Source organism: Molothrus aeneus, chromosome 8 (assembly GCF_037042795.1).
Source record: "Molothrus aeneus isolate 106 chromosome 8, BPBGC_Maene_1.0, whole genome shotgun sequence".
NCBI lineage: Eukaryota > Metazoa > Chordata > Aves > Passeriformes > Icteridae > Molothrus > Molothrus aeneus.
The window spans coordinates 21,169,259-21,196,850 of record NC_089653.1 but is presented as its reverse complement, the minus strand read 5'-3'; the positions used below and the strand labels follow the sequence as shown (position 1 = coordinate 21,196,850).

At 36.1% G+C, this 27,592-nt stretch overlaps 1 protein-coding gene across 5 annotated transcripts in view; it reads right to left on the bottom strand.

Moving 5' to 3' along the window:
• Nucleotides 1-18,027: 18,027 nt before the first annotated feature.
• LOC136559344 (heparan sulfate glucosamine 3-O-sulfotransferase 1-like) overlaps nucleotides 18,028-27,592 on the bottom strand; it is a 70,239-nt gene continuing 60,674 nt past the window's right edge. For 4 of the 5 annotated variants that reach the window (XM_066554493.1, XM_066554492.1, XM_066554495.1 and 1 more), the window contains one exon: nucleotides 18,829-21,733. In XM_066554493.1, the coding sequence (XP_066410590.1) occupies nucleotides 20,685-21,614 (930 nt within the window). In that variant the 5' untranslated portion in view covers nucleotides 21,615-21,733 and the 3' untranslated portion in view covers nucleotides 18,829-20,684. Of the gene's footprint in view, nucleotides 18,333-18,828; nucleotides 21,734-27,592 lie in introns of those variants that run through there. The other variant, XR_010784001.1, reaches the window with a different exon arrangement.

The following is a 27,592-nucleotide window of genomic DNA, read 5'->3' as shown; positions in this document are numbered from 1 at the left end:
GTTTTATAGACATTGACCTTTCTGCTCACATATACACATATTTGCATTTTAAATAGATACATCTGAAAAATCTACTAATTCTACCCTGCTCCTTATACTTACATGGAAATAACAAATTCTATGATACTTACTTAGAAATATGCTCTGCATACTTGCATGCACTAAAAAAATCCATATTCAGTGCCAGATTCTTTTTGACCACAAAGAAAATTCTGCAGTTCTGTTTTACAATGATGAGTAAAGATAATACAGAGAAAGATGAAAAAAAAACAACAAAAAACTTAAGCAAATATGTATTTATGATTAAGACTTCATTTCAGTAAAGACAAAACCCATAGGTAGGATTTCTCCAAGGAAAACCAATTCTGTAGTGCTCTTTTTTCTGTTTTGCTTTCACAAAAGAAACACAAGAAACAATGTAGGAAAAAAAAAGAAACTATTGCTGTGGCAGGAAAAAGTGATTGTAGCTGTCAGTTCAGCCTGCTAGTCATTCTAATTAACTGGGTGAAACTTACAGAGCCAAGATGTATCTTTGAAATCCAAGAGCAACCACCATGCCTTTATTTTTTCTGAAAAATGTTCTTAATGTCTCAGCATCTGATTCAGCACATTTGGTTGCTAATGTTCATATTATCGTTTTCTATCATTAAAGCATATTTTATAAAATAAATTTATTTGAGAGATAATTCCTATAATGCAGAATATTTCCAAAATCATCAGTATTGTAATTACATTAAAGTGAGTGTTTAAACACTGATTAATCTTGAGAGGTAAAAAATCATCTGCTGTATCTACAAACAACAATATAATAGATGAGATTGAAAGCATTCAAATAATATATTTACATAACATACATGAGAAACAGTCCCCCACTAAATTTAATCTAGCAAATGTTCTCATTATACAATATGTGATTTTTTTTCTTTACTGTTTAAGTCATTATTTCTTTTCTCTTTTAAAATTAGAATCTATTTAACATTTGTTGATTTACCCAGCATCAAAGTAAATCTCCATAATTTTAGCCTTTTCTACATGAAATTTAGACACCATTTTATATTTCCCATGTATGACAGGAATGCTTCAAATGCTTTTACTGTGGGGGTTTGAAATTTCTCTCAGTACAGAAATTTTGTTGAGTGTCTGCTTTTGGAATAAATTAATGCAAGACCTTTTTCTCTCTCTCAGATGTTCCCAGTAGTGTGGTATTCTACCCCTCCCTCCCCAGTATTGAAAGATATGGAGCCATCACATTTGAGAAATTTGGAAGAGGCTTTATTTTCTGCTCTGCTTTGCTTTGTTGTGTGACACCAGGAGGTCAGATTGATAAACCACCACTGGTACACCAGTGCAGAGAACAGGTTTCCAGTCCCTGGGGAGGCTTTGCCCACAGCAGAGGTGTTGGCACAGTGTGGCTGTTCTGCCTGCACAGTCCAGAGATCTGCTTGGGGAATAAGAGTCCTGGTGTCTGCAGCAGTGGGTGCAGAATTCCATACACAAAGGATGCCAATGGTCACCCATCAATAGAGGCATTGCCTGCAAAACAAGCGTGGGTTTTCATTTTTATTTAAAATTCTATAGCATCATGTAAAGAAATTGTTCCAGCAATACTTGTCTTTGTTTTTTGCAATGTTTTCCCTGGTTAAACATGCGTCCAAATTAAGTGTTATGGAAGGAAGTCACAGTAAATTAACAGCTGGCTGGTAAGCCTGGAGCTTTAGAGAGAAAACTGCTCCTTCCTCCTTACAAAAAGCTTGGGTGGAAAAAAAGCAGTTTCTCTTCAGTTATTTGGTTGCTGTGATTGAGGTCAGGGCAAACTGAAAGAGATGAGAATTGGATGGAGGAGAGATTAGGATCTATGAGCAAACACTGCTGACTTCCAAAGAATAGAAGGAAATCTCACACTATCATGTTTTACTAAGTGTCAGAGCACAGGAATTTGGTTGAGGATAAAGTAAACAATTATAATGAAATTTTTGCTTCTTAGCTCTTTAAAAAAATGGATCTCTCATTTGTTGATGGGCTTATAGATGCAAACTTAATGTCATTCCCATCCATAATAGAACTGCTAACTTCTAGGTATTATTCATCAAGAAAACATACCCATGACAGCTATCAAATAAAACATTCATTAAATTATGCAATTTATATTTCATTCCTGTATGCAGAATACCTGAAAGTACTGGAGCATTAATACAACCCTAATCTGGTTTATCTCCTTTACTGCATAAATGAATAACAAAGCTTCATGACTGAGTAATAGCAAAATCCACATGAAATGTGCACAATCTAAAGAGCTCTATAGGGCAGAGTTTGAAAATTTGCAGTTTCTGTTTAAATGTGTTGAACATATCTTCTTAAAGAATAATATGATTCATTAGAAGAAAAAAAAAGTAAGGAGCATGTATCACTGATTATTATAAACAGAAGTGTACATTTCCCAGATAATAAAAAATTTCTGTTCACAGAGTTTGATCTAAATATTTTAAATGGATCTAAATATTCTAAATTCCTACCATAACCCAAATTCAGATTATAGTAGCAGAAGAATCTGGCTTTGAATTATGCCATATAGCATAAAAAAAAAAAAAAGAGGATCTCATGAGTAGATTATGGCCCTTGTGCTTTATAGCTGTTCACCTGACCACCTTTTGAATTATCTTTGATAGTGCAGATCCAGAAAATTCTCCAGCTGATAAACTAGAAATAGGAAGAGTGTGATCAGTCTCTCTCCCACTTTACCAGCTCCTATGTTTGAAGTTTGAGTGTCAAGTGCTCTTTTTTCCAGCTATTGGAAAATTGGGACTATATTAGTGTAAGTATCATGCCTTACTCTTTTTTAATTACAGCATGTGTTTATGTTTTCTGGTTGTAGATAGAGAAAAGCATGGAAATATGACACTAGAACACCCTGAAGGCTTAAACAATAGAGGGTTGTATCAAACTGACTAACATTAAGAAACCTCTGATTTTTCTTACAGTCTTGCATTTCTTTGGGACTGGTTTATTTTCCTAAGCTACCTGGGATGGCAAGTGGAGCCAGAATACTTCTGAACCTAGTTATTTTCTTGCCTGTTTTTGCATTGGGTCTCACAGGGCTGTGGTTTGGTTCCTGCACTTATTTGAAAGCACAATCTGACTTATTGAGAGTTTGAGAGGAAGATGGCCTGAGTTACCAGTAGCATAATTTATACCCAGCTGTAACTAAACAAGATTTGCAATTGCTTTCCCTCTATATGACTGAAGCATGTGATCAAATGGCGAGATTAGCTGAGACAAACCACTGCAGATTTAATTTTTTGTGCTGGGCTTGGGCAGGAGCTCTGAAGAAGGTGCTGTTCCCCTGGATGCTAGTGAGGTGCTGTCCCTGAGGCTGCAGGTTGTGTGGGCAGCTACTGACCAGAGGCTGTGCAAGGACCTGCAATCAGCTGGTAACTCCATTGCAATGGAAATGAGACCATGCTGTCTTTGAATTCCCTGTGAGAATCACCATGCATATCTTTGTGAAATGACAGACAGATTAATGAAATACACGTGGCACTTTGGGCACCTTGCATAAATGATCTGTTGCCTGCAGCTGGTTCACTGTGTAATTTTGTGTTATTGTTGCAAGGAGAGATCAGCAGAAGGGAGTGTGACTCCTAACAATGTTTTGCTGTCTGGCTGGCTGCCTGGTAGCCCAAGGTTTAAGATTTTTCATGTTAATATTTAAAATCCCAAGAGGATTGCATCCCAAGTGCATTTTTGAGCTTCTGATGCCTGTATTCCATTTCTATCTTGATGGTTAGGAGGGAGAGATTTGGGGCCTGCGGGCTTTCTGAAATGAGCCAGTTGAGAGTATACAGTATCTTCTCCTCTGGAGTACTGGCCATGTGTAATTTTTCCCTCCAGAGCTCAAATGTGTGATAAATTTAGTATATTTAAAAATATGTTTTCCACCTAAGCTTTGCATGACAATAATATAAGTTGTAATTATTTAACTGTTACTAGTTTTGATTTAAAGTAGCAGACTAAGGAAGAAAGACTGGAAATATCCTAGTCTTATTAGAATCATCACTCTTTGCCTTGGACATTGGTTATGAAATATTATTAATTTGACATTTTCAGCTTACTTTCCAGTACTTTTAAGAATCTCTGAGAGGCTTTTATGATTGCTTATTTTAAATCATAAGACATTAAGTACTTCAGACAAATAAGATTTTTATGCTCTTCATTTGTAGAATGCACAAAGGTCAGCTACTAAGCATGCTGAGACTCTTTTGCTAGAGGTATCTTTATTACTCTGTCTGTATTTCATATGCCTGTCATAACTACAAGAGGAGTAAATCCAAATTCATCCCTAGATGTGGGGCAAGAAAACAACGCTTAGTAATAAGAGAGCAAAGGCGACTCAGCTAAGAAGAAGGACTGTTCAGTCAAGGCAGGAGAGATGTAAAAAAGTTTCTAAAATGTGACAGGTAGTAGAACCATGGTAGTTTGTAGAAAAAAATCTAATACAAGCACTTATTTTAAGAAAAAAAAAGCTGATGTGAACATTAGAAACGTGATCTATTGGTTAGCAGATGCTTGAACAGTTATACTTATTGGCTATCCAGGAGTGTGTTTCTCTAATCTGATAGTGAAAATATTATAACAGCTGCATACACTTTTAATAAATGTTTTCTAGTTATACTGTGCCTGGGGACCGTGCATCATTCCTACACCACAAATGGCTCCCTGACCAGGGACACACAAGCTCCTAGGCCATCCTGGACCTCCAGCATATCCTGACTGTACCAATGGTGGCCTTCAGGGATTGCCAAGGATGGCCTTTCGTCACTGCCTAAGGAACAGGTTAGCCTTGCCACTGGTCGGGAAAAGTTCCCCATAAAAATGGGCAATAATATCAGTAAACTGGAAATTCTCCATAAAGACTGTTTACTGCATATTACAAAGGAACAAGGGTATAAAATACAAGAAAGAAAGCTTATACAACTCCTTATGTGGGTGAAAACTTACTGTCCTTGGTATCCCCCCGATGGCTCCTATGACCTCGAGCACTGGAAGCGAGTGGGGGAGTCTCTAAAGTCTCATCAATTAGACAGTCATGAGGTTAATCCTGATGAATTCATTACGTGGCTGATTGTTTATTCTGCACTACAAGCTTTTCGCGATTCGGAAGAAATATTACACCCAGCCGTAAATTTGTCTGCAGACACTTCCCATGCACTCACAGCACCACTTTCACGTCCTGATTCGGTTGTTTTGCAAGTGGAGGAGGGAATTAATGGGGAGGAACCGGAGGGCGATCTCGTGAATCTAAGAGCTATTGATCTAAGACAGGAATGTGATTTATATCCTGCTATAAAGCCACAGCCACTGAAACCTATGGCTGCATCACCATCTACTGACACAAAGGTGCTAAAACAGCAGTCATGTCTCCCACCCTATGACATGTCTCCCTTAAGACATGTGACTGATAATGAACTTTCGCTGTCCCCTGAGCCAAAAAGCTTTTTAGACACCTGCCGAAGACAAGCATTAGATCAAGGGGATGTTGAATTGCTCCATGCTCTGCCCACAGTCTATCAAGGCAATCAGCCTCATCATGAGCAAATTTCTTATGAAATGGTTAAGGAATTAAGAAAGTCTGTGAAAGAAAATGGTCTGCAGTCTTCCTATACGATGAGACTTGTAGAAGCTATAGCAAAAAACTATGTTATGTTACCTGCTGACTGGAAAGCTTTATTTAAATTGATTATGACAACACGACAATATTCGCTATGGTGTGCAGAGTATGAAGAGTTATGTGAAAATCAAGCGCGGGCGAACATGGACACTGGTAATGCTGGAATAACAAAGGATCATTTGGCTGGGACTGGAGCTCAGACAACCATAAGAGATCAGTTAAGAATGCCCCCAGAGACATATAACCAAGTGAGGGGGCTGGCTATAAGAGCTCTGAAGAGAGTGTCGGACATGAACAGAACTGAACCTGGCTTCTACACCATAAGGCAAGGACCCCAAGAACCCTACATTAATTTTATCGATCGCTTGCAAACAGCTGTGAACAGGCAAATTGATTTACCAGCTGCAGCAGAAGTTTTATTGAAATCCTTAGCCTATGAAAATGCTAATACTGACTGTCGTAAAGCGCTCGATCAAATAAAAACCAAACCTGGTACTTCCTTAACTGACTTTATCAAAACTTGTGCACATATTGGTACAGAACAATACAGAGCAGATCTACTAGCAACTGCCTTAGCTCAACAGCTACAAGTGGCTCGGGCAGCAATTAAATGCTTTGGCTGTGGAGAGGAAGGCCATGTGAAAAAGCAGTGCTCAAAGAATAAGCAAGGGAAGAAAAAGCCTAGTAAACTGTGCTTCAGATGCAAGAAAGGTTACCATTGGAGTAATGAATGCCATTCTAAGTATGACAAAGATGGCAAACCTCTGCCACAGCGGCAAAAATTGAAGGGCGGAGTGAAATCCAGTGCCACAGAACAAAACAGGATCCAGGCACAGCAAACCCACACAGCTCAAGTTACATCAGGAGAACCCCAGGCAGTGCCAGCTTGGACTTGGCAGTTTCCACCACAACCAGAATAAATGACACATCAGTTCACCTTACACCTACCAGCTTAAATGGACCCCTTCCTTTTAAATGCCATGCATTGCTGCTCTGGAAAACTTCATCATCTAAAAGTCGACTTTTTATTTTATTAGGAATCATCAACTCTGATTCTAGGGGTGAAATAAAAATCATAGCTTGGACTCTTAACCCACTTTGTACTATCCCAGCAGGAACATGCATTGCTCAGCTGATACCACACCCTCTATTGCCAGACATGCAATCAATACCATCTGTCAATGCCATCTGACTGGGGCACTGGAGGTTTTGGGAGTACCAGTACTCCCAACATTTGTTGGTCCAAGCTCATCTCAGTACAACAACTTTTCTAATCTCTGTAATAGATGGCAAGTCTTTTACAGGATTATCAGATACTGGAGCAGACATAACCATCATCAGCAAACAGGAATGGCCACGTGAATGGCCCTTAACAACTCCAGCAGCGATCATCGATCATTGCAGGCATCGGAGGTCAGCACACACCACAGCAGTCAGCTAAAGAACTCATGATATAGGGCCAGAAGGGGAACAAGCACCTCTTAAACCATATGTACTTTCTACTCCATGTAGACTGTGGGGAAGAGATCTGAGAGATCTGTGATCACAGTGGGAACTGACACTGGCAACAAGTCTTTAAAAGTGGTCAGTGATGAGCAGGCGAGAGTTCAACTCCCATGGAACACATACTCCTGTGTGGATTCATCAGTGGCCCCTCAGAGGGGAACGGCTGCAACAAGCACAAAAGCTGGTCAAAGAACAATTGGATATGGGAAATATAGTCCCTTCCACTGGCCAATGGAACACCCTAGTACTTGTCACTCCAAAAAAGACTGGCAAATGGAGAGTCTTACAAGATCTGAGAGCTATCAAAGCAGTAATAGCCTTGATGGGTGCACAGCAACCCAGAATACCTAATCCAGCAATGATGCCTGAAACTTGGGAATCATTAATTATTGATTTAGAAGATTGTTTTTCCACAATTGCATTATACCCTGATGATGCACCTCATTTTGCTTTTTCCATTACCATCCTTGAACAACAGTGAACCCATGCAAAGGTATCACTGGGCTGTGTTACTGCAAAGGATGAAAAAGTCCTACAATATGCCAGCTTGTGGCCACAAGTGCTTTACAACCAGTGCAGCAGCAGTTTTCAACGGTTCTATTGTATCATTATATGGTTGACATACTGCTAGCAGCAGATGACTCTTTTGTATTACTATTTTGTCTTTTTGGGTCTTTCTCTTGACAAATTTGGTCTTTGTATTGCAGCAGACAAAGTTCAAACTGCCCCGCCTTGGAAATACCTGGGGTTTCTATCATTTGAACAGAAAATTTTTTGTCAGTCCATTGTGCTGCCGACCTCTATTAAAAAAGTACACGATTTGCAAAAATTATTAGGAACTACTAATTGGCTCAGACCTATCCTTGGTATCTCCACTGAGGAATTGTCACCCTTATTTAATTTACTTAAGGGAGACGCAGATTTACCATCTCCTTGTGAACTCAGTCCAGAATCCCATGAAGCATTGCAAATTGTGAAAGATAAAATTCAGACATCCTTTGTATCCAAACAACAAGCAGAGTTACCACTGAGACTTTTTGTTATCATAGCTGAATTCCAACCATATGCATTAATAGCACAGTGATGTGATGATAACAATTGTGGATGCTAGAGTGGGTATTTTTACCTCACACATTTTCAAAAACAGCAACCACATTACTTGATGTGATTGTTAGATTTGTTTCCAGAGGACAAAAATTATACCAAACCCTACATGGGTTTTTTTTTTTCCTTTTATATCCACATTCCTTTGCATGCAGATGCTTTTCAGGATATGTTCCAGGAATCATTATTTTTACAGGCTGCCATGACAGACTTTTTGGGAAACATTGTTAATTCTTTGCCAAAAAGTAAAGTTTTGCAATGTTTAAAAGACCTTTCTCTACAGTCACATTTTCTAATGTTGTCACAACCCCTGCCTGGAGGAAAGACAGTCTTCGATGGCTCTGGGAAAACTCAGAAAGCAGTTGTTGCCTGGAAAAATTCCACAGGGGATTGGGAAAACTCTTGTGATTTTTCAGCCAGGGTTGACAGAGCTAAGAGCTGTTTTAAAATAAGCCTTTCAACTGAATATCAGATTCCTTGTAAGTTGGTATTTTAAACCATGTTGAACATTCCTTTCCAAAGCGAGTGGACAACAAGAATTTTTACACTGTTATCTACTCTGTATGCTTATGTCCAATGCCATCTCAGTGTTTTTATGTTATGCAACTTAGGTCTCACTCATCTTTGCCTGGACCTGGGATAATGGCAACAGTTCCAAGTCAAATTACAGAGGCAAAGTTGTAGCATGAGTTCTATAATTAGAATGCAAAAGCTTTGAGTAAACAATTTAATCCTACTTTTTCTCAAAAAACAGACAAACGGTTCATTCTCTGATTGTGCACACTTAACACCTTTACTTACCAGACTAGGTACAAATCCAAGAGGATTATGTGTCAATAAAGTCTGGAAGGTGGGTGTTACACACATTTCTTCTTTTGATACCTTAAAATACATGCATGTGTCAGTTGACACATATTCCAAAATTTTTATTGCCTCTGCTCATAAAGGGGAAAAGGGGAGAGATGTCATTAAGCACATGCTGTGAGCTATTGCTGCCTTAGGAGTTCCTGAGGTAGTGAAAAGTGATAATGGCTCAGCATATGTCTCACAATCAATGAAAACCTTCTTTCATTCTTGGGGTACATGTCACTTAACTGGCATACCTCATTCCTCAAGAGGTCAAACTGTGGTGGAATGCACACATGCCCTTTAAAAGAATATGCTTCTTAAACAAAAAACAGGGAATCCCCTTGGTGTAGCACCTCAGGAAAAATTTTCAAAACAACATTTGTTTTAAATTTTTAAAATATTTCTAGATTTGTTAACAAAACAGCAAGTGAAAGAAGGTTTTCCCATTATGCTTTAACAGATTTTCAACCACCTGTCTATTATAAAGATTAGCAGAGTGGACAATGGCTAGGCCTTCTGCCTTTGTTAACATGGGGGCATGGATATGGCTGTGTTTCCCTATCAACAGGACCTTACTGGTTATCTGCAAAGAGCATCAAACCCACTGCAGAAGGAAGGATAGCTTGAAGGCATCACAATTTTAGTTTGGTAATCAGTTACAATGGGTTTAGGCACAACATATGTGCCTTTTTTGTCATCCTCAGTGGTTTCTTGAGATTTGTGAATGAAACATGGGTCCCACAACCAAAGACCAATGTTTGGCTCACATTGGCCAAAGCAATTAATCAATCTACGCTTTGAAATGGGTCACTAGGAGTGGTCATGTATATACAAACATGTCTAGTTGGCATTCCTTCAATGAAGGATGAATGGAACAAGTTATGCAATCAGAGAGTTACATGTGATTGTACAGCTCCAGGTAAGCATAGGTTGTCATGTTGGTGTTTGGGAATATGGCAATGTAATGCTGGCCAGTCTGTGGGATGGTGTCTGGGCAATGTTACAGGCATGAGGAAAGTAAGTAACTTTCCTGCTCTCTCACTACAGCCTCAAGAACTGGATGTACTAGGCTCTATAAAACTCCTGTATGTTTTTATCTTAATTATGCCAACAATCCAAGCACAGACAACACAGGAGTTGATATAAGTGGCAGTGGCATTTACCATTATGCCTCTCCTGGTGCAATCTTACTACTCCCTCACAAGTCACATCAGGGACCAATGCAATAAGCCTGCCTGTAACATATTTTTAATATGTGGCAACAGAGCAGTGCAAGGCATTCCAGGTAAAGCAGTGGGAGGTCCATGTACTTTTGGTCATTTAACCATGTTTCATCCAAGTCTCGAAACACTAACTAATTGGACACTATGACATAGGTGAAATAAAAATGATACTAATACTAAGTCATTTGGCCCTTCTTAACTCTGAGGTTGAATTCTGGAATCCTGCAAAGAGAGTTTTTAGTTCTTTAACTGCCTTTGTTGATACTGCATATGCCTTGAGCATAATTAATAAACTAGCCTGTTGGCTTGTGAAGGAAAGTAATGCTTTTTTAACAGGATCATTAACAGATGTTAACTCTGTACATCATGCAACACTGAAAAATAGAGCAGCAATAGACTTTTTTTGGCCCACGGACACGATGTGAAGACTTTGATGGAATGTCCTGCATGACCCTGAGTGACCACTCTGAATCCATTCACAAAAGCATTCTGGAACTGAAGAAACTGTCTGGAGAACTGCAACAAAAACTGGGATCGGATGCTTTCAACCTGTTCTCCTGGTTGGGAAGTTTAAATTTTGGGCCTTGGGTTAAACACATAGTTGGTTTAGCTATAATGGGACTTAACAGCACTTTTGATAATTATGTTATGTTTGCCATGTGTCTTTTCTTGTATTCAACAGCTTATCAATCAGAACATAAAGCAGGTAATGCTTATGCAGACACACACTGTATTCACTTTGCAATGCTTAGTAAATAAAAGGGGGGGAGGTGTGGGGCAAGAAAACAAAGAACGCTAAGGAAAAAGAGAACAAAGTCTGCTTGGGTAAGAGCAAGGACTGTTCAGTCAAGGCAGGAGAGATGTAACAAAGTTTCTATAATGTAAAAGGTAGCAGAACCAGTAGTTTGCAGAAAAAATTCTTATACAAGCACTTGTTTTAAGGAAAAAAAGCTGATGTGGATATTAGGAGCTTAATAACTTACATTATTGGTTAGCAGGTGCATGAACAGTTATACTATTGGCTATCCAGGAGTGTGTTACTCTAATCTGATAGTGAAAATATTAAAAGCTATGTACACTTTTACTAAATGTTTTCTAGTTATACCACAGGTGGGGACCATGCATCAACCATACGTCACACCCACATCCAGTGAAATTCTGACAGGTTTACTTAACTTGAGCAGAATATGTCTGTACCTACTCCTACTGAAGACACGGGTAGTGCAAATAAAAGATCAGAATACAGACACATCTAAATAAAGGGTCCAGATCTGCAACTTCAGCTCAGGTGTTGTGTCTGTAACAGGTTTTTTTCTGGCCAAAGACACAGAATTAGGCTCCCATTTATTTTGTTTATTTTGATCTTCCTACCAATAAGGTAATGGAAAAGTTAAAACATTTATTCAGACTTTTCTATTGCTCTTACTTTTGACATTGTTTTATACTATATATAAATTGGTTAGCTATGGTCTTATAAAATGTTTCAAGCAATACTTATTTAAGGCAATAAAGTCTGACAGTTGTCCCTGCCCATCTTATTACCACTAAAAGAGCACTGCTGCTCTGTATTTCTTGATATTCGAAGATATCTAAATGACCATCAGTGATGAGTAAAGAAATAGTAACTGAACACAACTTTCAATCAACTGCAATAAAAAATATTTTAGTAATTCAAATAAAACACTTTCTAAAGTAAAACAAAACTGTTTAAAATAATTTCTGTTATTATTAGCATTGAAATTACTATATTTATTTTAAGAACTGGTGGCTTAATCAGCATTGAAGGCATGTTGTGAAGTGTTAGAATATATTCTGTCATTTGGCTCAGCTTTAGGCAATTATACATGTAAATATAATTACTATGGTATTTTTTAAAGCATATTAGTCTCAAGTTTGTGATGAATGAATCTGCAACATATTTTCTTAACACCTTTTTGAAGTGAATTAATCCAATATTAATTTATTTTAGATGTGCCAGAAGCATCATCCTATTAGTAATAAGTTGAAATAGACAGCAGGAAATGCAAGTCCCTTCCTAGCATTGCCAGAATGTATCTCTGTGTGTATCCAGCAATCTGGGTGATATGTTGACAGAATGAGGCCAGCGATGCAAATAAAGGAATTCTCCCCCCTCCTCTCCTTGCAGTTTATTGCTTGTCATTGACTAACTCACTGACTAGAATTTCTACAGAAGAATCAAACCAGTCGAGAAGCAGCTTCTATATTAGAATGACTATCAAGTGTTTAATTTGTGTATTAGGTGATAAGAGTATTTATGCTTCCAAAATTGCAGCTATTTAATTTGGTTTATCAGCTGCCTAAGACTGAAGTAGGATTCTCCAGGTATATAAATTTCAGGCTGGATTCTTAACACAAATTAGAGTAGTTTCACTGCAGTTGCTCTAGCGGACTGTCATCAGTGTCACTTTACATTAGTGGAACACATGAATCCAAATGCTTCTGTTAAATACCAAATAAATACAACTTTTTTTGAAATGGAAGGTGATTTTTTTAAACTATCCTCCCAAAATATCTCAAATTATGCATGCTAGATGTGTTAGGATTTCTTATTTTGTCTTAATCACTTGCAATTTTTTAATCCGATTCCCTGACATACTAACAGTGGAGAGACAACATATATTTATTTTTGCAAACCATAGGGTATATGTCTCAGCAATTACTGTTTTCAGATCAGGAAAGCTCAATTTAAGATCAAAACTATTTATTCCATAAAAAAAGAAAAGCCAGAATTCATTAATAAATGAAAAAATGCCCCAACAAAAACAACAAAATCAAACACAGAATTTAGAGATAGAGAAATTCAAAGATAGTGGATGAATGGAAGGAAAGCTGCATTTACGTTAAATAAATATTCTGGGTTTTAGCATTAAAGTGAGGTAACATAATCCTGTTCCTTTTGATCATAATACACAGATAATCAGGACAGGGAGTCATACAAGCATATACAACTGTATCCAATTCTTATTTGATAAAAAGGAATCATGGACAAAGGACTCAAAGAAGACAGATAACAAGCTTCTGCATTTTCTGGCTTGTTGTATCCAGTAGATACAGAAAGCCAGATTAGTATATTTTATTCATATTTACTTGAGTAGCTTTATTTATCTAGCATAGTTACCATCTGTGAAAACAAGTGCTTTGCACAAAAATAATGGAGAACCTAGTTTAAAAAAAAAAAGTGGCTTCCAAATTTAGTTTTCTGTTACCAATGAAATACATACTGCAATTTGGCAAAAATCTGTCTTGTGGGTGATTTGAGGGGTAAAAAGGCACCTGATCACTCATTTCCACACAGGTACTCAACCAACCAGAAAAAGATTTTTCTCAGATTGAAGCCTGAACCTCTGTTTGATCAGAGGGGGAAACCACTCTTCCCAAGCTCTCAAAAACTGTTGCAAGCAGACATTTGACTGATGGAGCAGCCCTGCTTTCTCCAGTCTGGGGCACACAGCTCAGTATGATTCAGCAGGTGTCCATTTTAAGTGACCAGAGTTATATTTTATAGGCCATTTTTCTCACTCATCTGGAAGTGTAAGGCTTGGCTGTCCCCATGCCTAATCTTTGTATATTTAATTCAAGTGATGCATATTTTGAACTGCACCCATATAAAATTGAAATCAGCTGGCAAAAAAAGGTATTTCCTATGAAAACATATTTTCAAGGGAGAGTTGAGAGGGGCAGTGTGAGGCATAAAAGAACTAAACGAGAAGTTGATGGTGTTGCAATGCTGCTGAAGATGTAATAACTTTTGAAAGGTAATACCTTATTTAGGACACTGAAACCAAAGTATTTTTGAATTCTTGGATGCATTTGAATTTTAAAATTCCACATTTTTTATTAAAAAGTGTAGAGGAGGATTTTACACTCACACGCACACACACATTTAAAAGAAACTAAAACATAGAGAAAGTTTGTTTTTTAAAAGTATGAAAGACAGTTTGCTTGAACTGTGGTCTGGTGTGCTTCCTGTGCATAAGTGGGCCCTATGTATATGATCCACCTGCTGGTTTTTCTCCAGCTAATCTGTACATGTGTTTTATTAATTATGTCATATGTACACTTGACAAAGAATTTCAAACACATAAACACTGGTTGTCTGGCAAACACATAGTTAATATGACAAAAAGTTACAGATAACTCATATATAATTGTTACCTCTGGCTTGGTATGCCTTCAGCAGCATCACTTTAGTGCCCAGCTGTAGCTTGTGCCTTTTTGTTTTAGACTCAGGGTATTTTGTAAGCTGTGTATGATGCATGTGTAACTACAGCATATGCTGTTTATGAGCCCTTAATCTTTCTTCACTTGAGGCAGCACTGCCCCCCCGCAGTTTGCAGAGTTCCATCTGCATCGCTTGTCTTGAGTTGTAGATTTGTATCATGGCAGAGTATAGAAAAGGTATCCTCAATCTTCTCATGACAGCTGCACAGCATTTTTCTAGGCTGGCAGTCATTGTCAAATCAACAACAAACCTGCTGCATTTAGTGCTGCTGATTTTCCATAAGGCATTTCCAAGGCATTTTAAAATGCCCAACATTTAGTGAGGACAGTTATTACTTCCCAACCAATTTAACAGGGTATCACTGCAGAATTTCACCCAAGGATAGGCATAATATACTCAACCTGTCCTACAGCACTGTAGGACTCTCTGATAAGGTGAAATACAGTGTTTTGAAAGTGTATATTCATGTATATTCCTAATAGCCTAATGAGCACAAAATTCATTCAGACATGTAGAAGAGCTAGCTAAATCCCTGAAACAGCATCCTAGTCCTGTGCATTGTTTAACCAGGCCAATCATAGTTTTCATTTGTAACTGTGCCATATTGGGTTAACAAATATTTCACAGAAGGCCTTCAGCTCTGGTTTTATCTTGTTCTAGTTGCCCTTATTTTTTCCTATTGCAAGTTTGATTGGTACATCCCTAACAAAGTTTATGATGGATCAAAAAGAAAACCTTATGCAGTTTGAGTAGCAAAGGGAATGGCTCCTTAATTACCTGGAATTAAAGGGAATGGCTTCCCTTTAATTACTGCCACTTGATTTAAATCTGAAAGGCAGTGCTTTAGAGTGACAATGTGTTTAGTCTAACATTCATCAGAATAAGAAAAATTTGAATATAGTTGTATTATGTAATGAAGAGACAGAAAATACTGAGACTGTTAAGCTATTATCTGTCCCTATTTAGAAGTGGTTTTTACTGAGAACTGTAGCAAATTGAAGTAATATTAATTCTGTCATAACTTTCTACTTTTATTGCAGGGTGACTCAAGCCACCTTTTTATCTCAGAGGAAACAATATAATACTAGAGAAATAACCTTTGAGAGAAAAACTGTACCCCTGGTTTAGAGTTTACATGAAGGTATTTTTTTAAACACTTTACTGAGAGGTTTTTGTTATGGCACTGAAAGAATACACAATGTGGAAGTATAAAACTATATTGAATCAGAAAATAGACCTCACATTACTTGTTACATGGGCTAATATGGGAGAGTCTGCATTTTTCATCACATCTATTTTCACAGAAAACTATTATTTTTATCACTCTGTTTTAATCTATTGTATTTCCCCTAAGTAGCAGATTCACCTTCAGGGACTGACTTATACATTGCAGTTCTGTTAGTGTCTTGGTTTCCAAAATGTTTTCAGGAATTGTGGTAAGCTCATGTCACTGTTAATTAACCTTAAAGGGAAGACAATACAACTCCTCTGTAATCACAGAATTATACTACACAGTCTTTTTAGCCACCACTGGTTCTAACTTTTAAATTAGTTTTAGAAAATAGCAAAACAATTTATAAAGTCACATTGAAACTTGGAATAATCAAAGTGGAAACTATTTGGCCAGTAACTAAATATTGTTCATTAACTGCTGGCAATGATTAATATTCTAGGCAAATTATTACTGATTCTATTTCCAGTGTGTCTACATACTTATGACAAAATTCAAGCTTTTGAAAGCAATTAAGACCAAATCCACAAGTGAAGAAAATAATAATCTACAATAATCTAATACTTTAATAATTTAAATATTCCTTTCTCATAAGGGAAAAGTTATTGTGCAATTCATATTATCAATCAAAGTTTTGTGGGGTAAGTCCCTCTTTTTCTTTTTTAATTTTTTCAGTTAAACTGGGTAAGTAAACTGATAAATCATGTTTTTTGTTTTGACCACATAGATTAAACAGAAATTATAGGGATTATAAAAATATTAATTTTTTTTTCCAACTCACAAAAACATCTGAATTGACAAAGGCAATAAGAAGTCAAATTTGATAGAAACAATTTAATTTTAAAATTTCTTTTTGATGTGCACAAAGACAGAAAACTCCTTATGTGGATAAGCTTCCCTACAGTAGTCAATCTGACTGGTCTCCAATAGATAATCTTTATAGGAATATCAGTTTTGTATCAAGAGGATAATAAAGGAGCTGATGTGGAGCAGCATACAATGATGTGTGTGCCCTCTGTAAAGTTCTCCAGAATAAGAAAATGTCTCTGCTTTAACAGGTATCCTTTAAGAGAGACTCCAAATGTTAGTCTTTCGAGGCTAAGTTGTGAAAGACCAGAAGCCAGGCTCCAAGGATTCTGAGCACCTGGATACAGGGGATACAATGCAAAAATGCAACCCTTTTCCTGGAAAAAGAATGGGTTAGAGGGAAATGGAGGAACTTCCTAATTTCTTCCTCATTAGTTAAGTACTAGGAGTTTGGGGGGCAAAATCCTAGCTTTTAAGTTTCCCGGTAATTTCCTTTATGTACTATAGATAATATATATAGTCCAAAAAAAAGAAAAAAAAGAGGTGATATTAGACTCATCTAGACATTAAGTGTGTGCAGCTTATTGTGGCTAAACTGAACCAGTTACAGCTGCTTGATATGGTTAATTCTCTGTAATATTAGATCAATGAAACTGTAACTATGGCATTTTTACTAAAAAAGGAAAGTAACAATATTTAAAGTGAAAATTTAGTATTTCTGGAATGCAACAGAACATCAAAAACTGGTCAAACCATCATAAATTCTGCAGTAGTCTTGCACATGTAATTATATCATCTGTTCCAGATGCTCCCAAAGACCTTTGAAAAACTGCGTGATTTCTTCAAGTGACCTCCCCACATGAAATTTACTTTTGCAAACAACACTTGAGTACCAGATAATGAGATGATCATTTCTTTTAGAGAAAAGGAACATCGAGTTTACTATCAATTGTGTAAATTCATGAGATATATGTAATTTCTTAAATTGTGAACTGTCTTGTTAATAACATCTGCATACTGATTGTAAGCCTTATGGTCTTCCCAAAAAATGGACTACTTTTGAATTCCAAGTTTCAAAACCAGTACTTTTTATTTTACTATTACTCAAGTATGGCTCAGTGGATTGTATATTAAATTGATCTGATTACCTTCCTAAGCATGAGGGGAAGGAGGGTTTTCTTAAAGACTGTAAGAATGGAAAAGGTCAGGACAACATGAAATTTTGTATTTTTCAGACCACAAATAAGAAACTGATTGAAAGTTTGCAATTTAAAAATGCAGTCTAACCTCTGTTTTGCAGAGGGTGAGGTGCATGTTTTTTGACCATTTACTAAAACAAAATTTCTGGTGAGAATCTTGGTTTACATAAAACCACACCAAACCAAACCAACCCCTCATCCAGATTATATTCACATATTTATTAATACTTTATATACTTCTCATTATACTGGTAAACTCTAAAATAATATTAAATTCATTCCATCAACTCTGTTCTTCCCCAAAATGCTGAACAGGAATGAGGAGTGATAACAAATCAAACAGATATATGCATCACTAATCCATACAGCTCAGCTCTCCTTGAAATGTAAATTCCAGAAAGGGACTTGCATTTTCAAAGATGCATGCAGCTTCTGCTAACTGGTGCTCCTGCATTCAACTCATTTAAAGATTAGCTGTAAACTTCAGAAAAGAAAGACTTGATGCCTGCAAGCATAAATATAGAAAGACATTAGAATTTTCTCCCTTCCTTTTTCTTGGGAGACTATGAAATTTAATGTGGCATATAGACGTATGAGTTTTTCAATTACTAGCATCTACCTGAAACTTTTATTAAAGTATACATTGTTTTCAAATTTGCTTCTGTAAGAAAAAAATAAAAAAACTCAAAATAAATTTTGAGAATGTATAAGAAACAGAAAGTAATAATTTTTGCCCAATATAAGCTACATTTATGTTGCTCCCTTTGATAATGTATTTCTGAAATTGGAAGGAGGTTTGTTTATTACTGACATTGCATTGGTCAGAAAGAACCAGCCATGCTAGACAATATTGGGAATCTGGATTTGGGTGTTCTGTTATCAGACTAAAGTGCTGTGAAAGAAAAGAAAGAACAATTCTGATATGGAATCACACTGTAAATTCAGAGTTCAGAAATTTTCTGGTCTAGCTTTTTACTTGACAAAAGACAAAGAGCACACTGTTAGACTGCACAACTGTATTCATTACAGTTTGCCTATGCAATGTCCTTGTAGAGATGGTAGAAGACCAGCATAAACATTCTGTTCCTTGACTAATTTGAAACAAAAATTTTTGTATTTCCACAAATTCTTATTTGACATTGTATTTCTTAGTGCCTCCATCTGATGAATATTAATGATTAAGAAACCACAATCTCAGAAAAGTGGAAGAAATAAAAGACAATTTGCACCATCTGTAGAAATCAGGGATGTAGTAAATATACTTCAGAAAGGTAATTTCAGAGATTATTACATGTTAATGAAAATAATTTGCTCTCATACATACAGCATATTTTCTCTCACACATACATATACAAGCAGTAGAACAGCTAAAGAATAAGATTCATTATATTCTTTTTAACATTTTACATTTGTTGAGAGAATATTTGGTGAAAGATATTTCTACATAGAGTCTGATTCTATCCAGCTTCAGAAGAATACTGCTACCTGCCTAAGTAGCCCACTCATAAAGTATTAAAAGCCTAAAAATCAGCCCTGCAATACATACCTCTTAGCCTGGAAAATTAAAGAATCCCATGGTAGGAACTCCTTTAGGCTGAGCAGTGACTTAGGTAGAAGGACAGAGATGCAGGATCTTCATTGGGTTTGATGCTCAGAGTTGATTTTCTTCTTTGGTATTGATATGTAACAAATTGTTTACATGAAAAAGCAGAAAAATCAGCACAATACTGTTAAAAAATATTGAAAATAAAATCCTGATGCAGGGCTAGAAATGGTTGTGGTTCTTACATATAACCTGAGTATGTCTGAATACTGTCTGAGATATGCAACACAAGAGGTTTTTTTAATGTTGAGACTATCCCACGGTCTGCATCAGAAATGGCAAAAAAAACCTACACCATGCTTCAGGGGGCAAGCAAATAATTTTTTTTTTTTAACAAGAACCATTGTGCCAATAGAGGTATATAAAGCAAAGTCAGGAGAACAATAGAATAATTAGTCAGAGAGTACAAACATAATTCATATGGTAGTTCTAAGAGCCTTTCCATTCAAGAGCAAAGTGATAAAATTTATGCAATCAAATATTTGTACAGTCACTCGTTAATCGTTAGTATTTTTTTGGCATTGATTTTTATTTTAGTGTATAGAATATTAGTGTTCCTGGGATATTTTAATTTCTTAGCATTCAGAACCCTCACTTTAACCTTCTTCAAACAGTTTATATTTTTACTTTGGAGATTTTTGGAAAACACAAGGTAATAAGAGTGTGGTTTAATACCCATGTTATACAGACAGGTAGCTTCTAGCTCACCTATTCAAAATTACAGGTGAAATAGATTCCTTCTATTATTAATTAAGTACTTCAGCATATTAAAGATTATGATTTATTTATTGGAGCTACTATGTATGCCCCTATTTTAACATACAATTTAAACTTATATTATGAAAAATTCTATAAATCAACACCACTATTGTGTGGGATATAAAAAATACTAACAACAAAAAATACAGGACAGTTAGAATAATACTATTTCCAATATTTACATTTTTTAGTTAGATACATTTTTCCAAAACAGCAGAAATCTTGTAGAGATACACCTTTGCTAAGTTTGCTGAAGTTAATGTATTTGCATGTAAGACAAAGAAGATCAGAATATGACTCCCAGTAATCATACAAATACATAAAACTTATTTTTCCCAACATAAAGAGTACCCTTTCAACGAGTAACAGATGTGTTGTTCCAATGAAGCATATAACCAGTGTGTTTATTCTCATAATATGAGTCTTTACAGTTTAGAAAGGTATGTCTGAAAGTGTGTCTCAGGGCCTTTTTAAGAAATATTGACCCCAAATGTATTAATGCCAGTCAAAGGAATGATTAACCATCCTGTAAAATTTTGCATTGTGCTCTCTGAAATAAGAATACAGTTGCTCTAAAACAGTGCTGTTAACAAGAGGATGGGGACGTCCTTTGGATTCATGTAAACATCTCTCCCTCCCATCACTTCTGATGCAGTAGAATCCCTTGGTTTGGTTAAAATAAAAATTAGAAGACATAATTCGGGATGGAAGATTTAGAAATCTTTCAACTTTTTGTAATTCAGGAAGAGGGTCCTTGATCAAAGTATTTCCATCCACTATGTGAATCTGATCCAAACTGAAATGCTTAAGCCACTTTTCCATATGGACATCATATAGACTTCTCTGAATAGCTTTGTATTTGGTATTAAGCACTCCATTCTTAATAACAATATCTTCAAAGAGCTGAACAGGCTTGTGACTTTCTACTCTGTTGTAATACACTTGGGTATAGTCAGATATAACTCTCTCAGTGGGATCTCTTAGAATGAGCAGCAGTTTAATGGAGCTATTCATGTCATGAATTCTTCCTGGAGCCTGTGGTGATGTAAAATAACCTGGTGTTTTCTCAATTGTAATTTGATTTCCATAAGAAAATGGCATCAGATTTCTATACCAGTCTATTCCTTTCACATAATTTTCATCCCAGTCAAAGAAGTGGACTTCTGTAGCTGCCACCACAATGTTAGGATGAATATCCAACATTTCCAGCAAAGCTCTGGTCCCTCCTTTACGAACTCCTATGATGATTGTCTGAGGTATTTGTCTGCTTGTGCCAGGAGGTCTCACCTGTGCTGAATAGTGCTCACTTTTATTGCTGAATAATCCCACTTGTGACTTCAGTGTTTCCATCAGTGCCCCATTCTCAACAGGAGCACCCCGAGCATGAGTCAGCAGAAGATAAGCTGACACAAGTAGGAAGGCCATGTGGAGAGGAATAATTATTTCAAGATAATGTTTTGCTCAATTAATGAAAGAATAGGTGAGTCCCCTCTTGAGATGGTTGGCAGAACCCGTGGTAAGCACACAGCAAGCTTCTGAAGCATCTGCAAAAGAAAATAAGACAAATCAGTGCTTATAAACTCATCATCAAAAATTCAACTCACAATTCAATTCACAAAGCTAATCTGTGATCCCAATAAGAAGTTAATAAGGAAATTATTTGTTTCCCCTGAGTTTATATCAGAAGGACAGAAAAGTCCCATGTGTTGGGGCTTTTTTCTCCTTACCATGAGTGACCACTGATGGTTACTAACCTTTCAACAACTTTTATTTCCTCTGAGCAGATTAGAATTGTTTACTTGATTTTAAATCCTGACCATTTTGATTTTCCTAATTATCTTCCATATGTAGCACATACTTCTCTTGTTATAAATACCGTACCCCGTATGAGAATAATTCCAAGGAATATTTGAATGTCAGCACCTTTCCTCAAATTCCCTGCTAGAATAATCTATTCTCATATAAATAACAGACCTGCATGATGGTGCCACCATCTGGGTTTTAGTGAGCTATGAATCATACAAAAATAATTCTGTTTACTTAGACACAAAAACCAAAACATAGATAGAGGCAAAGTTTTGAAATCTAAGCCTATTAGAGCAGAAAACTAACTCTGTCAAACAAAAGTAAAGTGGCTAAGTGGGATCAGTGTGGGAAAAATAAATGATGCAGGGTGGATGGATTCTCTGTAACTATCCAAGTGTTGCGCTGCACAGTCATATGCGTGTTGGAACAGTCTGGGCAAAATCAGATCTTCAGATAATATTCTGCAGTTCCTCCAAAGCTCTATATAAGACATATCCAGATGCTTTCTGGTCACTGAGAGATTTCTGCAGGGAGGAAAAGTCTGCTTGAGGCTGAACAGCTTCTTTTACTTAATCCACATTGCATATGGTCATTTTAAGAAGTGGCGAATGTTAAATATGTTCAAAATTTGCAAAAACTTCAGGCTTGCAGGTATGTGCATGTGCAGATGTAAGTGAAAGAAAACATCTATGTAACTGTGTTACTAACATTTGAAATCTCCTGGGTAACTTTTGTACATAATATTTGAAACAGATTGCTTATGGATCTGCCATCACAACAATGGTCATAAAAAATTCAGATCAATGCAACACCTGCACTTGAACCACTGTGCTTGGATTGCCTGTTTTTAACTCTGAAAATCCTACAGGACAAATTCCCATTGAGAGGACTCTTGAGTTTCACTCCATTTCTGAGCAATTACATGATTTAAAGATTTGTGGGCTATATCTACATTCTTGTTTTGTTTTTAATGTAGCATGCAGAAAAAAGGGGTTTTTTTCCTACATTGAAGCAGCAGTCATTTAATAAACAATAAACATTTTTGGAATAATTTTGAATTATGGCTCATATTTTAAGGTAGTCTCAGAAATGTTACAACCTTAGCTCTTTCTCCAGTGTCCGCTGTCTCTTTCTTTTTCTGAACGTATTGGTCACAGTACTTCATCTCTTAGAGACAGCCTTAGAAAACACAGCTGATTCCCAATTGTCATGGCACTGAGGAGCATTCAGTATTTCTATTTAAAAATTGTTTCATTTGAGTCTTACTTTACAGGCTTAAAGACTTAAAATTTTTGATAATAACAGTCTAGGCAATGCAGCAGATTCATTAAATCTCTTTTTTAAATTTTATTGAAACCTTCTCCAGCTTCTTGGATATCTAGGGAATGATTGTAGTCAGCCTCAAAGAGCACTACACTCACAGTTATATAGCAAATATTAACCCTAAAATTGTCATTTAAAAAATAAACTATGACCTTTAGTAAAGAAATCTGCAGAGAACATTCCCTGTTATGTCTGAGCAAGACAAAGGGCAACTGCTTCTTCAAAGAGAGCATAGTTTCAACAGGAAGAGTGAGTATACGATTACTAAATATTGGAAAAGTCCATGTACAAATTTACTTTGTAATGACAGAGTGGAATGCTGTTCTTTAGGAATTTGAATGGAGGTTTCATTTTAAAAATCACCATTTTTTCCACTAGGAACTTCACTCAGAAATTCTGTTTGAGGTTCCCAAGAGAAAAGAATGTGAGAATTTCTATGGCAGTCACAGGAGGGAAGAACAGGTATGTTTATACCAAAATCATTTATAGTTACTATTCCTTTGGATGGCAAGTTTGGAAAGTGGTAACCATGCTGTTCAGTGCTGCTGAGAGACTAAAATGCATTTTACAATAATGGCAGCTAATGCTGGTTTTGGAAAGATCCTTAGGATGCACAGCACAAAATGTGAAGCATCGCACCCCAGATGATTCCTGGAATGCCAGCTTTCAAAGAAGGGACTCCGCTTTAAGAATTTCAAGCCAAATTTTTCACAATTCACAAGGTTCCTGAATAGTTCAATCTGAGGAAAGGCACAGCAATGCATTAGATGGATCAGAAGTAGCATTATATGATACCATGGCATTTTTCCAGCCCTGTGATGCCAGCAGGCTGGGATTTGGGAGCAGGGGCCAAGGGAGCAGTTGATCATTCTTTTAACCTGAAATTAATTCTGAAATCCTGGTGTTAGTTTGCATTCTATTAATCTTCATTGTTAAATTAAAATTCTTCCAGGAAGACTGAGGAATTATTTTTATAAAAATCTTACAGGTTTTCTCAATTTACCACTTTCATGATAATACAGCATGTCATACATTATAAATGCACTTACACATCTATACATTAGATTACAAGTACTTTGAACTAAGGGAAGACCTGTCTGAATGTCTGCAAGCAAGGGATTACTTATAAATACCAAAGTGCCGACATACAGTTCATTATCTGATTTAAATTCTGGAACTATCCCATTTAGAAACAGTTTCATGAACTGATTCTAGACAGGTATTTTAGGCAATTTTACTTAACTTGAAAGAAAACTATTTTTAGATTTCTTGAGAGTTAGTATTCTTGAGACTAACTAGGTTAACAGCTTAAATTGAAAAAATAGAAAGGAAGAGGGAAAAAGCAGGAATTTCTCTGAAATAAACTAAAAGTAGAGTAAATAAGAAAGAAGTATTTCATATTGGGACTCTGCACTAGCATAGACAGGGATGTGCTCTTCCTAGATCTGGTGACAGGTGAAAAAATTCTCACATTCACTTTTTAATTTTGTTTAAATAATTCAAACACACTAACATTATTTCATCCCTAACTCAGTTTTCCTGTTTCGTACTCCTAAGAATCAGGTACAAATACTGAAACCCAAAGAAGACTCTAAGCTGTATGAGAAAATCATACTTATCACTGAGGAAAGATTGGTCTTCCAAAATATTCTCAGGTTCACTTCTGATATGAGTGAGAGTCTGATTAATTTGCCATCTGAAATCAGCAGTTCTCTGTAAGACACATTCAGGCAGCAAGTAGCAGAAGGAATTCTGCATATTCTGTGGACTGAAGTATTGTTTGAAAAAATAATTAAACATAATTATTAACCATTTTAACCAGTTTTCAAATTATTTAGTTGTTTTAAAAATTTCTTAGAATCATTGCTAGCAAAAATCCTTACCCAGGAAATACTACAGAAAAAATCAAATTCAAAATGTGCTGTAAAATTGGTTCCTAAATAGATCAAAATTGCCTTTGGGAGCAATTCTATCACAACAACATTTCAGCTTTGGCCTAAGATATTTGATTGATTTCAGTGAAGCTCTAAGATTTTAGATCCTGTGGTTAGGTTATAATTGCTACATAAATGTAAAGGTTTTAAAGAAGATTTATCACATATAATTGGAATGTTATTAGAATAATTTTTGTGTTGCTTTTATGCCTTTATGCAATTACATTTTTAGAAGATATTGACTGCCTTTTATAATGAAAACAATATATTTTACATTGGTGCACTGCACCAATGAAGAATCTGAAAGTATTCTTGTAAAACTAACCCCATAACACATGATCAGAATTACAGTGTCTTACTACCATTTTTCCCTGTTATTTGGTAGTGTTGGTGCTGTTTAGTAACATAAGGAACATCAACAGATATGATACTTATTAAGCAGAAATGTAGTTCAGAAACAAATTTGTTCTGCAGAAAGGACTAATTAAGTAAATAGTACCTTGGGCTGCTGTTTCTTTTATTTTTTAAAACCTAGACTAGACTTGAGAAGCTGTTATGCTGGCTGAAAAATCATTTTAATATTACAGAACTGTACCAAACACCCTTAACTGCTGCACTGTACTCTGAAAAAACTTCCAAGTGTCTTACGATTTATCTTGCTTTGGGATAAAGTACAAAATCGTTGGGTAAACCTACATATATTATTACTAATTTATAACATTATTAGTTCCTAATAATACTTCCTGTATTACACTGCCTGTAATTCTTTTCATTGGGGAATTCTGCAGCACTCTGTGTTAATGAACTGCCTGCAACTTATTAAGGCACCATTCCCACCTTACAGGAAATTGCAGCTGACCAATGGATAGATCCGGTTCAGGAGTGCAAATGCCTTGGAAAGTCAGGCTAATCTGATCTGCTCAAGGTCACATAGCAGGTTTATAGTCCAACCAAGAATAAAAACTCCAGGGCTTCTAATTCTCCTTCCAATTCCCTTTTCAATTCCGACTTCGTGCCATTCCATAGCAGCTTCTCCCAACCCTTATGATAACTTATAGCTGGAATACATGCTGAACTGAAAAACAAAGAGGTTTCTCAATGTTTCAGCATAAAACTCAACTTTTTTTTTTTTTTTTAATAAAGCTGCTTCTTGCTCCTCACCAAAAAAAAAAAAAAAGAAAAAAAAAAAGAAAAAAAAAGAAAAAAGAATCAAGTACTAACTACAAACTCAGGATTTTGTCGTTTCAAGGCTTTTGTGCAGAAATACTTCTGTTGGTGACTGAAAACTGCAGCAATGAGGGGTAGTCAGAGCAAATATAACAAAGCACGAATTTTTGTCTTGATTTTTAAAAATATAATGGGATTCAAAATAGGGTACAGTTTTTCCTGTTAATTCCTGTTAGATACGAACTTATCCTGACACAAGATCAATCACTGAGAAGAGTACAATACAAATATGTTAAGGCTTACTGGCACACAAACTTGGAACAGCTCAATTATATCTATTATATCTCTGTAATTAAGAACATTTTTAATGCTGACAATATAAAAAAACAATTCCAGCCTAAATATATTTACAACCAAAGGTCAGATAAGGTGAACAGCTTCAGAAATTTCTGGAAGGACAATCATAATGTGATGTCAGTTAGACCCATGTAAAGTATCCCTATACAGTCTGGGTTATGTAATAAATAGTTCTCAACAACAAAAATATAATTCTAAAAGTTTTGGAATATCTGAAATTAGGCTGGTGGTTTTCCTTTAGTAAAACTAGAATTAGTTACATAGCATAAGAAATGCAAATCTGCACTCAGTATGGTTTATACATTTTTTAAAAACAGGCAAATGAATTATCCAGTGCATATAGGACACATTGCTTAAGAGAATCCAGTATCAATGTATTCAAATCCAATAACGTAATGACTAAGTCAATTAATTCTAAGCATTAAATATTAGAAATAATACTATCATCAAAAGTCCTCTTCAGAATACCTTAATTCTGATTATAATATAATTTGTGAAATAATGGACATTTGAAAATATTTGGCACATGTCCAATGGTTGAACAGAAAAGTATCCTTTCTTAATATTCATTGGAAGGAAACGCAGTTCAGCTACTTCTACCCACACATGTGAGACATGCCTAGGCAGAGTTCAGGGGACAATGAAAGCACATTTCTGAGTGTGAAAAACATAAAAAAATTTGGAAAAGTTTCCTGTGTAGAAACAATTGTGAGTGTTAATTTTATTACAAGCAGAGCAATTACTTTAGGTCTATGTTAGAATGAGACCAATCAGGGCCAATTGAATAACTTTAGAGCTGTGCCCTAGAAATGAGAT